An 18,576-nucleotide genomic window follows, 5' to 3' on the forward strand; every position below is an offset into this window, starting at 1 on the left:
TCAAGCATCATCAATCATCACAGAAACATTCAGGAGGACAATATCTACATTTCCGTCATTCCTTACGTCATGCGAATACACACAGATCAGAACATGTATAACAGCATTCTGGGAATGATCGAAGACGCTCTAAGGCAAAATGGTGCGGCTCTCCCACCTGGACTAAAAGAGTAAAGCATCGACAACAACTACTGAGGCTTCTAACATTTCCAAGTGACTCCTAGAATTGTTCTTGAGAAGTTCTCTCACAAAAGCCGAGTTTCTACCCCTCCATTGATAATATTACACATTTAGCCTCACTTACCCACTTCTGTTTTTGTCTTACCTTTCTGCTGTCCATTGTACACCCCAAATAGTAGCGCTTACTAAAGCAGGAACCGCATACAGGCAAGCATCAGCGTGTAAGCGGGGTCAGAGGCAGAATTCGTCAGGTCAGTTTGAGAAGACTGACACGGCTCCATGTGGAACCTATTCTACCCTAAAGCTGTGGGTGGGAGAGAGGAGGAGCCTGGAGGTGTGGCTTTTTGGGACTTTCACAAAGGATACATTCAAATTGGCTGCTACTAACTATACTGCTACTAACTATAGCGCAACAAGCTGTCATATCTGTGCACAAGATAGCATTTCTGTCAGGCTCCTATGTAAAGGTTTTTACCTAAGATACTTCTGAAGTAGGGCTGCACGATTATGACAAAAATCATAATTGTAGATTATTCCCCTGAAATTGTAATTGCGATTATAAGTTAAGATTATCACAATTTACATTGAATGAAGTTTTGAATCGCTTTATAACAGTTTGAAGCGACTGCATGCCATATTGTTATATCAAAAGAAACAAGCTGAAAACGTTAAAGTAAAATATGCATGGTATTATGTTACACTAAAAATAAACAATGGGGAAAAAACTTAAGATAACATGTAGGAAGAAAAAAAACACATTTAGCACAGAAGTGGATTTAAAAAAAAAAAAAAATGAAATTGCGATTACATTTTATTAAACGATTACATAATTGAGACATCCATCCGTAAGTATAATCATGATTACAAATTGGATTAATTGTGCAGGCCTAGTTCTGAATGGGCTGAGGCTGGGATTCAGAGGGTTTGAAGTGAAAGTATTTTATGAACTATATGCGGAGAGCATTCACTCAGTTCTCTCATTTTTGACCAAAGGGGCTTTTAGAGGCTTTTGCATCTGAACTCTTCATATACACATGGCAGTAAAACATTTATAAAGTTATAAAATATTTATATTTCTAACAAATACTGTTTTTTTTTTCCAACTTTCTATTGATCAACAAAAACAGAAGTATCATGGTTTTCACACACACACAAAAAACAAGCTGCGTAATAGTTTTCAACTGTGATAAGCATTTTTATGAGCTCTTATCAGCATATTAGAATGATTTCTGAAGGATCATGTAACTCTGGTGTAATGGCAGCTAAAATTATACAGAATATAGGTTCCTAAATTATATAGAAATCCAGGTCTAAATGCAGACATACGCTTCACATAACTAGATCATTCAATTACTGCTCAATTTGAACAATGCGTACGGACGTTTGAGGCACTGCAAGCTGTTCACCTGTTCTTCACACACTTTCACCATTTTGTTTCCGGATTCTGCACAACTGCGTTTGTTCAACCAGTGTGTCCTAATGAATTACATATAGAGACATAAACGGTATCTACTGGCCTTCCTCCTATCATGTTACTCGTCTGATTCTCATTATTGCTGGACTATTTGCATTTGTAAACACAGAAACAAATGAATTTGTTATGAAGGGACTGGATTTAGGGAACAACCTATTTTAAATTACAATAAGCTCAAAAGGGCCAATTAGAGCACTTTTAAAAACACTTTCAGGGTTGCATAAGTCACCCCAGTTTTGGCTGACATCTAACAGAGATTTCATGCAACTTCAGCTTCTAGACTGAAAAACATCTTTAGAGTCGATTAGCATCAGATTTTGACAAGCAAGACACACGGAAACAAGAAGTCCGGGTCACTTTAAAGTATTTTTTGCAGTGTTTAATGTCTGTTTGTTAAACTGCAGACTCAAACAAACGATCAAATCCACTATTTCTGGCCAGAATGACCACTAGTTTTTCTTTGTTTTTTACGAAAGCATGTACATGTTCATAATATTTAAAATAAAATCATAGTATCTGATGTGTAAACTACTCGTCTAAGTTGTGTGGTTGAACACCATCTCAGGTGGATGAACTTCTGGTTATTCATTCTTATGTAATATTTGTGGATACTGTCTGAAGCACAATGTGATGATTCATGCTTTTGCTTAAACTATTTCTGACAGGTTCTGTCAAAGATTATGAATGTATGCAGCGATTATGTTTTGCTGATTTAAGTCAATCGTCTTAAACAACCTGCTCAGGTTAATGTAAACAAAGAGGTTACATCATTTCTCTCATTGGTATCCTTGAAGTTACCATGTTTACAGGCGTTACCTGTTTTACATCAGCATGACAACGAAGTTTAAAGATATCAAAACTTTAAATGTTTTTGTAAGAAATCTCTCACCAACTCACTAATCTCTCACTCAAATGCTCACCAAAATGCTTTATTTGACCAAAAATACAGTCGGAGCCGTAATTTAAAATATAAAATACAATTTAAAATGTATTTTAATCCTGTGATGGCAAAGCTGTATTTTCAGCATCAGTACTCCAGATCAGAAATCATTTTAATATGCTAATTTGGTGCACAAATTCTTATGATCAGTGTTGAAAACAGTTGAGCTGCTTCATATTTTTGTGAAAACTTTAAACACACAATGTATATTATAACAATTAAATGTAAAAAGCCTTGAAGTTGTATGATGTATGGTTTGTTAGGATATGACAATATCTGGCTGAGATGCAACTATTTGAAAATCTGGAATCTGAGGGTGCAAAAAAATCTAAATATTGAGAAAATCTCCTTTAAAATTTGTCCAAATGAAGTCCTTAGCAATGTATATTACTACTAGTAATACTTGTTTATATATATTTACAGCAGGAAATTTAGAAAATATCTTCATGGAGCATGATCTTAATATCCTAATGATTTTTAGCATGAAAGTAAAATGGATCATTTTGACCCACACAATGTATTGTTGGCTATCGCCACAGATACACCAGTGAGACGCAGGACTGCTGAAGAGCTCCAGGGGTAAAAATCGTCTGTAATTTAACTTCTAGGCTCAATTTTACTTTAATTGTAAATGCCTTAATGTAACCCTTTTACCTTCACTTTATAAAATTCTACAATTATTTGCTGCGGAAATAAACATTATGCCATAAAAACTGTTTATGTGAGATTAATGAGATTAATTTTGAACTGTTACCTAAAATATAAACAAACTAAACAGTAAAATTGAATTACAAAATCTTGTCTTTATAAATGTGATCTACCTAAATGTTTTTAGAGTATGCCATTTAACACATTTGAAATATGAGCAAAAACCTGCATATCAAAGCAAGACGGAATGGTCAGACTATCACAAATCCGTGGCATGAGATGTTTTGGGGGCTAAATAAAGCATGTGGAAAGAGATGTGAGGCTGTTCTCCTGGCCGGACTGGTGTGACAGCTCTGATTTGAAGCTCTGACTTTTTCCATCTCTCCTGCGTCCTGAGGGCTCAGTTTGTCATGGCTTGTGCACGGCTTGGAGTTTACTGAAGCTCTGACTGAGCGACTGCTTTACTATGAGACCAGCTTTCTTCCTCATGAGCCTTCGGGCACATCTTCCCAAAAGTATGTGAGACACTAAACTTTCCCTAGTCAGTGAGAATCAGCAAACACCAAATCCTGCCATACAGCATTTAGCCTGTCAAACAGGCAGTGCTTTAAATGACATATTGTGAAAAAAGTTGTATTTGCAGAGAGAATCTTTGCCCTTTGGTCATGAAATAAGTAGACTCACAGCTGTGACAGCTGCAGAGGTGGCAGTAGGGTCAGCCAAAACACGCTTGTTCAAAAGACAAGTGTTTACACAGAACGACTCGACTAGTAATACAAAAATAAGAGCAATACTTTGTTCTAGAGTACACTTCAATGCTAATGCTACAAAGCTAAAAGTGAAGAAACACAAATAGCATAATTATGAAAAGAAGGTGGTTGAGGAATACAGTCTTGACATGAAATAATATGTTTCTGGCTAGAAGAGAAAACGATTTAATGCACAGGTAGTTCCAGTCAGTTTAATCACTGTTCTACATTAATGCACTGCTTTCAGTGAAGCGCACACACACACACACACACGCACGCGCACACACACATACACATCACTTCCAAACCGAAACCACACAGAAACATATCAACGCTGTCCTGCGTCTTTTATTAATAAAACAGCCTCTCTACTGAATCGCCACATTATATTTCACAGTAACCAAGTGGGAACATCTTTGTTTTTTGAAAATAATAAAACTTACAACTTCATTGTTAGTAGCGACACTGCAGAGACACAGGTAATTCACACACATAAACGACCATGAACCACAAAACCATGGGGGTCAGTTTTTAAAATTTAGATTTATACATAATCCAAACGCTAAATAAATAAGCTTTCCATTGATGTATGGTTTGTTATGATAGGAGAATATTTGGAGATGCGGCTATTTGAAAATCTGGAATCCGAGGGTGCTAAAAAAAATCTAAATATTGATAAAATCTCCTTTAAAGTTGTCCAAATTAAGTCCTTAGCAATGCATATTACTACTAATAATACATTTTTATATAATGACGGTAGGAAATTTACAAAATATCTTCATGGAGCATGATCTTTATATCCTAATGATTTTTGGCATAAAAGAAAAATGGATCATTTTGACCCGTACAATGTATTGTTGGCTATCGCCACAGATATACCCGTGAGGCGCAGGACTGGTGAACTGGCTATTACTGGGCTATTATGCTATATGCATCTTTACAAAAAGAACAAGCAGGACAAAATACTGAAGCATAGCAATAGGCAAACAGGCAGATGGCCATGGTATAAGTGAGATAATCCATGGTTTGCCGTGCATTAAACAATCTGAACGCACTCCACAGAGGTACCTTCAATTCATGCACCGTCATGCTTCATGTTGGGTGGTTATTTGCCTTTGTTGTGCATTCAAAAACTTTAAAGGTGCTGTATGTAAGTTTTTGACTTTACTAAAGCATAAAAATACCATAATATGTTTGCTGATATTTAGGAAACTGAGTTCACAATGCTGAGTTCACATACTCATCTCTCTGAAAAACAATGCTACAGCCAGTTATTCTCCTTTGAAATGTGTGTTCCGTGTCAGAAAGTCTGATTTGTTGGGTCTGTGTGATAATGCACGTTGACCGTTTACCCATTAGTATTTCAACACCACAGGTTGCTGTTGTCGGAAAACATAACGCATTGCAACAGCCATGGAAGCCAGCGAACAAACTGGGTCAGAGAACGCAGATTTTACCCGACCCAAAGCCTCGGAGACCATTTAAATATCTCAATGAACAAGAGCATATTAAAACACAGATAAATCAACTCATCAACATGCAGTGTGGCTTTCATCGTTAATTGCGTGAGCCCGCGTGAGTGTCGAGTCTGAGGAGGAGGGGGCGGGGTAAACAACGATCTCCAATATTTTGAATTTGGACTGCAGTACCCATTTTGACCACTAGCCGTCAATCCGTCAATGATTTTTTCCCAAACCAATTAGGCACAAACTTTAAGCCACAGTGGATTTCACACGGAATTCATGGGTTCAATTTACAGTTCATAATTCTGTTGTTATCTATCAGGATGTGCTATCAAGGTTTTAGCATTGTGTAGGAAATCAGCAATGTAATGTAAGTAATGTAAAGAAACAATGTAGCCTAACCCCATCTGATAAACGTGGTTTAATAAATGCATAAAGAGAGCAATATATGCAGCATCAGCATAGTCGACTCAAATGTTGTGGGCGGGGCTAAGATCGGCTGGCATCCAGGCTAACAATGTGTCCCTGCCATTGAAGGAATTTTCCAGCAATCCATGTCATTTTGGTGGTTCGATATTATGCACATTTTGAAATACAAAAAGAACCAGTAGAAGAAGAAGAAAAACGACTGAAGCATAGCAATAGGCATACTCTAACGTTACATGTACTTACTAAAGTAATTAAAACAGTAAATTAGGGGTGCCCCGACTAAGGATTTACACATTCAAATCAGAATTGTCAAATCTTTCTAAGGTCGACTGTTAGTCGAATCATCAGTGTGATCACGACACTAGTCAGCAGAAGGGTAAAGCTATTTTTATTTTCCTTTACACACTGACGGCACACAGCAACAACTTTTAATAAAGCGACCAAAACTGCCTGCCAACTGACAGACGAACTGATAATGGCTATCTTATTTAGGTTTAAATAAAAGGTAATATGGTGGATAAACATTCATAAAACATTTTCTCATAACATTTTAAAGCCGCGATCGAAATACAGAATATCACACAAATATATTAAAGAACATTTTGAGTGCGTTTACATGCAAGTTCTTAAGCTGATTGTCCACACCGGACGTAAAGCTCAGCGCCGCGTCTCAGGTATCTCTCATCGGAGGAAAATATAATATAAATTAAATATAAAACTTTGAAATGGAGCTCTGTGGCGAGGCAGGATTTTAAACAACTTCCCAAATCGCCGCGTACAGGCGCCAAAAGCTGCTGCCGGTCTGTACACACATTGAAAATGTGTTTGAATTTTAAAGGCGCAGCGCGTCCGATTGCGGTCATAACACCCCTGAAGATTTGACTGTGAGATTGGTGGTCGAATCCGGCTTCGCATATCGATGCATCGATTCTTCGACTATTCGAGGTCTCCCCTACAGTAAATATTGTAAATATGCATAATAGTAAATTATGCATATTTACAAGTAACTAACTACTAACCCAAAGAGTAATCAAAATATATATTGGTTTGGCAATAAAATAAGAATGGGAAAACTAAAGGAAAATAAAAAATGAAGGAAACAAATGGCTTTGAGAAATAAAGAGAGTCAGGCAAGGCAAAAGATGACAGTGAGATTAGTTACAAAAAAGTGAGATTTGGCTGAGGAAAGCACTCATGACTGAGTGAGGGTCACTAACGCTGGCAGCTATGGCAGCTGTTCAGACAGACAGACAACCTTCACCTAGACTAAAGGTCACATGGGCAAAATCACAAGCCTTGTGGGAAAATAAAGCTGTAGGTGTTTCTCAATGTCAAGGATGCTTCCTAGCAGAGGCTAGGCGAGGCTCCTTCTTTAGCATTCGGAGAACACGTAAATGGAACAGGCTAGCAAGTGCACGTCATTGCGTCATTACGTTAGTGAAAAGGTCAGATTTCGGTATGAATGCCTCTGTTTGTTCCTTGGTCCCTGTTAAAAAAGACGAGAAAGCTATTAATAAAGCTGTGAATGGTATAATATTAATGTTAAATTAATTTGTCCAACTTAACTAGTTATTTATAAAAGAAATGCTGGTGACGGCAACCAAGCTAATTGTTAAATGGCCATCAATAACGTAATTTGTATATTTGTATGATTTTTAATATCAATACGGTATAATATTTTATGTTTTTTTTTATGTTTAATTATGTGTGTGCGGGCAGTTACCCACGTTACTTTCGTTTAGTTTATTATTTATTAAAGTTGTTGAACGTTTGCCGGTTCCCGCCTCCTTCTCATCTACGAACCCCGTTACAAGCATATTGCCCCGTTAACGCTCCGACTCCGCCATCGTCTTACATTTTGAAGATAGCCAAGCTGCGCACATAGGATTGTGGGTGATTTGAGCGCGCGAAGGCTACTCATAGGCATCCTTTTCTGTATATGGCATATTTTTCGAACGAAGGACTAATTCCTTGGTTGAAATTGTGAGGATCCTCGACATTGGAACAGTCCTTCGACGGATGGAATCAAGCTGCCTTCTGAAATGAGACACAAGGCGTTTCTCAATGTCAAGGAAGGATCCTCGGAAGCCAGAATTTCAGTCCATTTCAGACGGCAGCGTCCTCCGGAGGCCGCATTTGAAGGCTGCATATGTCATAAGACTGTCTCATTTCAAAAAAGTGAGTAAGACACTGCAAATGCGGCCTTCGAATGCGTCCTTCTTTCACAGGAATGAGGTGTAGCCTTCGCTGCTGCAGATAACCCACAATTCTTTGCGTCGCCATTAACAATCGTCAGATTTTTTTTTATATTATATGATGTGGTGTTTAAATGTAATTTGTTTACAGCTTGTTTTTGTTTTTTTAAGCTGTATTAGGCTACCTGAAACAGATAGTTGTGGTTAACAGGATTACAAGTGTTTAATGCTTTTTAAACGTTTAGAACATTGCTGTCAAGAGAAGAACCCTTTCATAGGCATTTTCAAGTTATGAATAAGTTTCATTCATATAATTGGCGTGAGAGCGCAACGAGGCTGAATTTGTTGGCATAGCAACGTGATACTTCCTGTCTGTGTGTCCTATGAAGGACGTCTCGTTTAATTCTGACTGAACGGAGGACGCAGCCTTCGATATTTAACAAAATGAGAGACAGCTTAAATAAAGCTAAAGTTTTGAAAAGAGTTGAAAAACAAAAAGGTGTAAAGAGATTCAGTTCTATGGTATTTAAAATCATCACATGAAGGGAGAGAGAAATGAAGAGAGAGAGAGAGAGAGCGAGAGAGAGAGAGAGAGAGAGAGCGAGAGAGAGAGAGAGCAAGAGAGAGAGAGTGAGTGAGTGAGTGAGTGAGTGAGTGAGTGAGTGAGTGAGTGAGTGAGCGAGCGACAGAGAAAAAAAGAGCGAGAGAGCACGAGCGAGAGCAAAAGAGCGCGAGCACGAGTGAGAGAGCGAGTGAGTGAGTGAGTGAGTGAGTGTGTGTATGAGTGAGTGAGTGAGTGAGTGAGTGAGTGAGTGAGTGAGTGAGTGAGTGAGTGAGTGAGTGAGTGAGTGAGTGAGTGAGTGAGTGAGTGAGTGAGTGAGTGAGTGAGTGAACGAGCGAGCGAGCGAGCGACAGAGAAAAAAAGAGAGAGAGAGCACGAGCGAGAGCAAGAGAGCGCGAGCGAGAGAGTGAGAGAGAGAGAGCGAGAGAGAGAGAAAAAAAGAGAGAGAGAGCACGAGCGAGAGCAAGAGAGCGCGAGCGCGAGCGAGAGAGTGAGAGAGAGAGAGCAAGAGAGAGAGAGCGAGAGCGAGAGAGAGAGAAAGAGAGAGAGAGAGAGAGAGAGAGAGAGAGAGCAGCTGGAAGCCCAGGAGCGCAGTGAGTGTTAGACAGGAGAGACCACTGCCTCCGAGCACACATATGCTCCTGACTACTCTTTTCCCCTCTCTCTTCTTTCTTTCTTTCTCTCTACAGTGGAGGTGTGAACTTTGCACAAAATATCAGATGTTTTTGTACTGAAGCACAAGACGATCGTTTGATAATTTTAAAATCAAGCTGAACAACTTTAACATCAGGTTCTTGACAAACTACCGGGGGAAAAAAGTTAAAATATTGCAATTATGCATAATTTTTTTTCAAGTAAACTTCAGATACACTGCTATCCTAATAATGTTTGTGATAAAAAAATATTTTTTTTACTAATTTAGAAAAATGCAAAACAGAAACATCACTGTTGTCTCATATTGGACCCACTGTACTTACTTATGTACACACATTAAAACACACACGCTCCGTCTCAATCTCCGTCAGTGAAAATAAATCAGCGTTGGTGATAAATGATCCTTGCCGTACAATAAAGCACCAGGTCCTGATGGATTCCCTGCTGAATTCTACCAACACTTTAGGTTAATTTTAATCACCAACTCTTCATCCCAATGATAAGTGAATCAAAACAACTCCCAGCTAACATGAACACGATTCACTCCTTCTTAAACCCAATAAACACCCAACATTACCATCAAGTTATCAACCCATTTCTCGAATTAACGTAGAAAGCGCATCACTGGTGTATAGAGTAGAAAAAGTCATGCCATCTATAATCCATCCAAATCGCTTTCATTAAAGGCAGACTTGCATCCACCAACACATGCAGACCTTTTAACTTAATGTATTACTCCTCAATTTAAAAAAAGCAGAAAGCAGAGTTACTTTCGATACATAAAAAGCTTTTGATATGTTAACTGGAAATTCCAGGTTTCCACATTAGAGAGGTTTGGTTTTGGGAAGTCATTTATTTACTAGATCAAAATTCTCTATATAACACCTTCAGCCACTGTCATCTAGGGTTGGGTACCCAACGGTTCCTTTTTTCTGTACTTTAGGGATGTTTACCTCAATAACTGTAAAGAAACTTATAGTAAGATCATGTATAGAAGTGGTATTATGCCCGAGCTGCCTTGGTCTCTGTCTGCCTTTATCTGTGATGTGTGTTTACTGTAATATTTACCAGTAAATAATAGACTACTAGCTACTTGATTAATTAATAAAAACTACCATTTAAAAAAGAAGAAAAAATCTATTTATGAAAAGATTTCCCACAAATTCTGCGCTGTGTATTTTCTGGTAATCAAATAAGACAAAACATGAATTGAATTTATCTTTTAATTTAATTAAACCTTTTTGTCACACAGTGCTGCACAACTGAGCTTTATACTGTTAAAATGAAAACAGGGAAGAAGAAAAACCTGTTAGATAATTTATTCTTATTATATAAGTGTTTATATTTGTATTACAACATTGAGACGAATCTGAAGTGTACTGTACAACAGTGATATATTTGTCAAGTTAAACCAAATTTTTATTTTGACGGGTTGCCGTGAAGAGCTTTGAGTTTCTGTGTGTTTATGATATGACGACAGTTTTCCTCAAATGAAACGTAAAATGCTCATGAAGTGACTCTGAGAGCGGCTCTGGAGATGAAGTTCATCCGTTCATGTCCTCTATAAGATGAAAACACACCACAGTCACGTGTGATTCAGTGTGTATGTGTGTGTGTGTGTGTCCCTTACATCTATGCCATTAAATCGCACAGAGACATGCAGGAGGACATACAGGATTTGTCTTTAAATAGTCTTTTTGTGGTGTAATATTCACAGACCCTAGCCTATATCACCAGATGCATATAGAAATTTGGCTGATTGATTTAATGTGAATCGGTAGCTACTCATTAAACCAATATAATTCGGAGTTCGGGTACCCAACCCTACTGTCATCACCAATGGACTAACATCACATATCATCACACTGGGACTAGACAAGAATGCCCACTCTCTCCTTCACTATTACAGCCGTTAGCAGCAGCCATCCGCCAAAATTAAGCTACATTAAAGGAATTCAAACATTAAACATACACCCCAAAATCAGCCTTTACACTGATGATTTATTACTGCATCTACAAGATCGATTACAATCATGGATTCATTCTCTAATATTTCTGAATACTTGTGTCTTTCAATGTATTTCATTGCATTCCAACAGCTTGGATGGGACATCCCAGAGAGCACCTATCCCTCTATGCACCAATCACATCACATTCATTAATGTTTCCCCCAGACTGTCAGAGTTTGGACTTATTTTTACTCCATTACTCAAAACAACAGACGATGATCTTCAACGCCGGATGAAGATTATGGCCAGAATTAAACTAATTATTCTCAATAATTCCAACACATCCCGCCCTCACCTTGTTTAAATTTCTAGACTCAATCACTACCAAAAACAAATTAAGACCCCAAGAATTCAATTGACTACCCTGCAGGTGCTGTCCCAAATGACACACTTCATGTGCACTTTCGGTGTAGTGGCCTTACAATGGCAGCTGCGACCGTAGGGTGTCCTATTCGTCATTTAAGCTTAAAGAAGGGACCTCATGAGCGCCACCTTTGCGCCCTCGATGCGCACTTCAGCTGAGCCCACAAGTTGATGAGCTACACAGAGGACTTCCACCCGGCAGTCAAAGCGCCATTACGTCGTGAAAGTGCGGACTCAGAGGAAGACTGTGAGGGTTTAGGGTGCTATTATAATAACATACCAACATTTTCCCACTTGGTCCATTGGGAGTAAATGTTTTTTGGAATATTTACAAATCAATTTATCTATTCAGTTAAATATCGATAGCTGAACAATTAACCTATACCTTTCCCCTTCAATCTGAGAGCTGATATATCCTCCTAAAATAACTACTATAATAACCAAATTAGACAAAATAATTTCAAAATCAGACAACAACAAGCTTACCAAATACTGAATGGGAATCAGACTTATCCATTACTTCCGATGCCGCTTTCTGGAGACAAATCTGCAAAAATATCTACTTCATGACAAAAAATACCAACCTGCAACTCGTGCAGTATAGGGTACTTCATAGTAGGGTTGTGCCGATAGACGATAGTATCGTGCATCGACGATAGTCAGAGAGATCGCCGAAAGCTGAAGCTGTTGGCGATTTCAAGGCGACATTTAGCTCGCTCCCCATGAATATAATTTTTTTTTTTTAAATCATTATTAAATGAAAATATTATGATCATAGTTATTATTATTATCATCATCATTACATTAATTGTACTTATTCTGCTTAGCCTTACTATTCACATCAACATCAAAGCGCGTGGTGTTGCACTCACAGGCTATGTGCCGCATATACTGCGAGTGCAACACCACACGCTTTTAAAATGTAAAAATGAGTTACTCTTCAGTGAAAAATTTTTTTTTAAAGACTAAAAAACTACGTCGTTTCAGAATTTAATTGCAAGGTGATCAACCTAGCCCTATATTCACAAATTCACATAAGCCACGGCGAAAACGGCATCATCATCATCAGGCTAAAGCATTTTTTTTTTCATAAATGTACATTTATTTTATACTTATAATAATACAATAACAAATTGCTATATTATAATTATAGGCTATAGCCTATAAATTTGAACAGACCCCGACGCGATAAGATCGTGTATCGGCGATCTCACAGGCTGACGATAAGACGATTGGAAAATTAGGCATATCGCCCAACACTACTTCATTGATTCCACCAAACTGGACGAAAACGGTTTAAAATAGGATTTACTTCAGAAATCTGCTCACATTGCACATAAAATAACCCCGATACTAGGGCTGTGCAATATACCGAAATTATCGAAATTTCGCAAATGTCCATCTCGCAATATGCATATCGCAACGGCACGCAATATCTGAATGATTTTAAAGGCTTACTTCACCACTTTTTCATATTTAACTATGATATTCCCTTAACTAAGACGGGTTGATACACACCTCTCTCGTCTCAGCGTGTGCTCTTAATCTCTCTGACGCGCGGTGACGATCTGATAGCATTTAGCTTAGCCCACTAAGCCCAGTTCATTCACTATGGTACCAAACAGAGATCAAGTTAGAAGCGACCAAACACCTCCACGTGTTCCCTATTTAAATACAGTTACACCAATAGTTGAACGATCAAATATGGTGACATAAAATAAAACGTGGCGCTTTAAGCAGATTAAAAAGGAGAACTATAATGTGTGGCGCAATAGCACTTCTGAGAGTACTTCGACTCAGCGCAGTAAAAAGTCCCGGCTGAAAAATCCTCCCTCACATCTCATTTTCATCAATAGGGGGAGAGGGGGAGATGTGAGGGAGGATTTTTCAGCCGGGACATTTTACTGCGGCGAGTTATGAATCCGCTGACCCTTGTCTGAAACAACCTCAACAGTACACCTCCATCAACATCCACACATGATGGGAGGTTGGTTAAGAAGAGGTACAACGACAAGCTTCGGGACCTCAGTTGGCCGTGCCATCCCAGTCCCTGTCCGGTGCGGTTGGGATTAGTTGTGGTGTGGGGCTTGTGCCTTCCCGCACTCTTTCGCAATTTTTTAATGCATCACATATTAACTGAGATACATACACATCTATTAAGAAGGTTAAACAAGGAATGCACCAGAAAAAAAAAGTTGTTGCGTGGGTGTGGTGTCCCGGGCTTTTCATTAGACATTGGTTGACACGCATACACATCTATTACGAGTTTATCAATGAACACACAAAAAACAAAACAGAAAACAAAACCAGGGGAATAATTTATGCCATGGACATGGACGGATCTTAAAATAACTGTCTTATAATCATTTTATATTATTACTACTACTATTATTATTAGTCCTTATCCTCTAACCTCTCCCTCATTCCTGATGAAATTAGTTTATCATTATTATTATTTTTGTCACTATTATTTGTTGTACTATTATGTCATGTCTCTTATAAATTTCTAGATATTACTTTGTTTATTTACTTCCACACACACACCCAGATACACACACACACCCACACGCACGCACACACATTATCAGAATAGACGTGATGTTGACTTACCGGTACGTTTGTTTGTCTTGTTCATTTTATATTTAAATCACATGTAAATGCGTCACAATCTTTGTTTGCATAATAAATAAATAAAAAACTGTTACTAAACTTACTTACTCTCCTCAAGCATTATAAAGTCATTATTTGTTGCTCTTTGGGACATTGCGTGAAACCAATCACTAGACGCAGCATCTCTTCAACAGTAAGATAAATGATTGAGTGTTGCAATCAAAACGCACAGCATAATAAATCCCTCTGAAGACATTTTGACCCAGTAAGTTACTCAGATGAAATTACTGCCTCATATTATCTCAATTATTAGTCAAGCATGCTCTACTCTAACAGATAGCTTTAGACAATACTCCAGGATCCAGCAGAATTCGCTATACCACAGAGCTAATATAGGAGCTCCATAGAGCCCAAGCTGTCAAACAACACAGAGCTGAATCTACAGCAGAGCACTAATCAGAGGACACGGCATAGCTGGGATTGGACAATGCTGGTCATTTTGACATACCAAGAAATTTGGAACAGTGCGATTGAAAATGATCAGCAATGAATGGAGCCAAGTTTTAGCATTGAGAACTTTTATCAGTAACGGCACAAAAAAATACAGTTATATTTGTGTAATGCAGGACATTTCTTGGTCCAAAAACATTGGTAAAAATGTTATATATATGTATACGAAGAAAGCAGTTGAATACATAAGGTGGTCTGGTGAAAGCTTAATGTTTTCTGTTGTCAAATATGGATATTTTTGTGTGGAGCACTTTTATATTGGATGGATGCACTTTTTTGGGCTTCAAATATTGGCCTCCCATTCACTGCCATTATAAAGCTTGGAAGAGCCAGGACATTTTTTAACATAACTCTGATTGTATTCGTCTGAAAGAAGAATGTCATATACACCTAGATGAGTTGATGGTGAGTCATGGGGAAATTTGTATTTTTGGGTAAACTATCCCTTTAATCTTAAACTTAATCATGTGTAAACTTTCTTACACTAGTCAAAGTAAAGCATTCAGGTTTGATAATTTTGGCTATGTAGATTTACTCAAGTTTTAAAATTGAAAAGTACACTTTATAGACTTTTTTGTGCAATGTGCAAATGGAAAAATATCAAGCAAACAGGCAAATCAGAAATAGACAATTATCCCAGAAGAAAACACTTTCCAAAAAATGCAATTTAATTCTAGGTTTTGCAAATTTTAAAGCTTAAACTGGGAAATTATGATACACAAGTGACTGGAAAACGATGATTTCCCCACCATATACACAAGTGACTGAGTACACATGAGGGGTTAGGAGGCTGGAGGCTGGAGGCTGAAGCTCTGGCAGATGCACCTGCTCCGCTGTGTGTGTGTGTGTGTGTGTGTGTGTAATCAGTGAGCTCTACAGCTGGACACCTGAGTCTGCGGAGCCTCTAAGGGTCCTGGCACTGCTAGAAACCATCAAATAAATCAGTACACCTCATCAAACCCTCTTTTGCGGTCTTTACATGTGTCAAATGTTATGGGGAATCAAAAATTACTTAAGTGAGATATGTTACAGATTAGGTGGACTTAAAGAAAAGAAAAAAAAAAACATCCTCTTAAAAGTGACCACACTCTTTATCTTACCGTTTTCCTTATTTTGTCTGATACTTAAAAATGTATAATTAACCCGGCTGTTGCTATGTTTCTTTAAGCCTTCTATATGAAGAATAATGATGGCCATTGTCTGTAATAGGGCAGGTCTAGTTTGTTACATAATGAATTGGCACTGATATGATTATGTCCTCATAGTACTAATAATGTCACAGCCATTAAGATTTCTAAGTGGTTTGTGCTGTATATGTTAAGTTTAAAGGCTTTTAACGGCTGTGCAGATTAAATAAAGACAAAAAAAGCACCAACAGCTGTGGTTCACCCACTTGATTAGGTCAGGTGACCATTGCTCCTGAGGTCTCATCCCCGATGTCAAAGATCACGGTCATGACTCAAGGCAAGACCAGAATTGGACATTGTGTCCAAATGGCCACTATAAATGCTTCTCGGTACTAATTAAACAATGAAAGAGAATTTGCTCACTAAAAACTGTTCACAAATATAACTTCATGACAATGCAATTTAAGACTGAACATTTCCCCGAACTTGAGATATATGATAGAAACGGTTTTAATTAGCATTCATATCAAGATTAAACAAGATGACGATAAATGGATTTTGCATTATTCCAAAACCTGTCAAATAATGACGTCTATTAATTAACAAAAATTAAATAAAGCTTTATCTTTGTTACTTACAGCAAGTAACCTGATTTTGTCTCATCAGTTTTTATTTAGTCACTTTATCCGAATTCACACAGAACGGCGGAAGGGAAACAAATGCAATAGTAAGGATGCAACCAAAAGTGGCACTGCAACAAATCTCTGAGGCACAAAGTACCTTATCGGATATCCATACGTTTTATTTCCAATAAATCTTCCCTATGATTGTTTAAGTGACAAGTGCCTTGGTGAGTAAAAAAAGGAGGTGAAGGAAGACAGAAAAAGGAAGAGAAATATGGGCCAGCCCTCCTTTCAGCCTGGACACTTTCCTCCTTCCTTCTGTCTCTCAAACACTGCTCTCCTGCCCACTTCCTTGGAAACTTTATCACATACCCTTCCACCAGCGTCGCCAGAACTTCCCACTGCAATTTGTTATAAAAACTTTTCAGTTGGCCCACACGTGGTCTGGTTTTTAAAGAGCTGCAGTCCCTTTCTCACGTGGTCTGCGGGCTATTGAGTCGTCACAGGCCCCCTGAATGATGGCCGAAAAATAAGGCACCGCAGACAATGCTTGGTCTTGATTAATTCAGTTCTTTCAGGACCCTGCACCGTCGTCCGGGCAGCTTCGTACAATTGCCGCTTTGATGCGTCGGGTAACGTGCTCGCTCACACTCGCTCAACATTTTCAAATTTCCCTCTCGGCAGATCTGTAGAAAACCAAAACAGCACAAATATGACCAAAAAACACACAACTGACCTGATCAGCCATACAAGCTACGCCGCTGTTGGACTCCGACATGATTCGATAGTGCCCCGTAGTTCTCTCGTCTTAACTCTCGAGTACTTCATTCACACCTCTCCGTTTGCTTCCGCAGAGAGAGAGAGAGAAAGAGAGAGAGAGGGAGAGGGAGGGGGGGCAGCCTCCTTTTGGCCAGGCTTGATTAATGCCTGAATTATTTTCACCTCATTTCATCTGATGGAGTTCTGCTTCCTCTCCGCCTCTTTCAATCATTCGGCATGGAAGGTCCCCCTCCACCGCTGCCACTTTCTCGCTCACTCCCTCCGTTTCTCTCTCTCTCTCTCTCTCTCTCTCTCTCTCTCTCTCTCTCTCTCATCCTTACATCGTCCGCTGTACTGCAAGTTGGGCAAAGTACCCCCCTCCTCTTCCCCATTCTACAAAACAGAGAAGATCCACAGCTTTGCCTCTACCTCCACAATGAATGGAGTCGTTGTCATTCCAGCACTTTGGCTGCATACTGAGTGCTAGGAGCTGCTAGCTTAGCTGCCTGGAGTCACAGGCGCTGCCAAGCCTTTCAGCGGCTGGCCTGCACGATGAAAGACAAAAGTAAGGAGAGGTCCGCTTCCATGGGGCGCGCTACTCTCGCTGTCTCTGCATTTCTTCCACTTGTTCTTGAGGCAGCTGCACCCAGACCACCAACGCTCCCATTCAGCGACACTTGACTCTCAAATCCTCATCCCTTGACATTGCCAAATTCTCCTGTAAGGTCCTGCAAGAGGCCAGAAGAGGGATATAACCCTCCGTTTTTCTGTCGGTCAGGCCACGGCCTTTTAATTCATCTGTTCGCTGCACGTTACAAGATTTTCTCAGCAATAAACGGGCAAAAATCTATAGAGGATATTATGTGGCAGACTGTGAAAAGCTGCATTACAATTCACACTGAAAAAAAAAAAGCGTACAGACAAAAGAAAGCTCTCGGTGGCAGCTCTTGGCGATGGACCCAACTGAGCATCCTGTTATTGGTGTTAAAAGTTGACAGACTTCTGGCATTTTGCCTAATGAGCATTTGAACGAGATGTATAATGGTGGGGATGCAGTTGATGAGCAGACTTCAAGAGGACGGCACAGACATCTCTATCTGCTTCACAATGTGGAACGGACCACACATGATAACTGCATGCAGTACTGATGATTTAAAAGTGTTAATTTCCCCCATGCATTCATCCCGTAGTCCAGCTATCAAGGTATAGCTTTCCTTTTAAATACCAATTAAATGAGGACAAAAATACAGTAGAATTAAATAATATTTGGACACCTCAGTC

General features: G+C 38.9%; 1 protein-coding gene across 3 annotated transcripts in view; it reads right to left on the bottom strand.

Annotated features, from left to right (window-relative positions):
• The window catches only part of slc6a9 (solute carrier family 6 member 9), a 90,086-nt gene that overhangs the window by 35,006 nt on the left and 36,504 nt on the right, over positions 1-18,576 (bottom strand). The window contains exon 1 of one of the 3 annotated variants that reach the window (XM_067453493.1): positions 17,273-17,566. The exons of the other annotated variants lie outside the window; for them this stretch is intronic. Coding sequence (XP_067309594.1) covers positions 17,273-17,314 — 42 coding nt within the window. The 5' untranslated portion in view covers positions 17,315-17,566. Of the gene's footprint in view, positions 1-17,272; positions 17,567-18,576 lie in introns of those variants that run through there. 3 annotated transcript variants of the gene reach the window in all.

Source organism: Pseudorasbora parva, chromosome 9 (genome assembly GCF_024679245.1).
Source record: "Pseudorasbora parva isolate DD20220531a chromosome 9, ASM2467924v1, whole genome shotgun sequence".
NCBI classification, from domain to species: domain Eukaryota; kingdom Metazoa; phylum Chordata; class Actinopteri; order Cypriniformes; family Gobionidae; genus Pseudorasbora; species Pseudorasbora parva.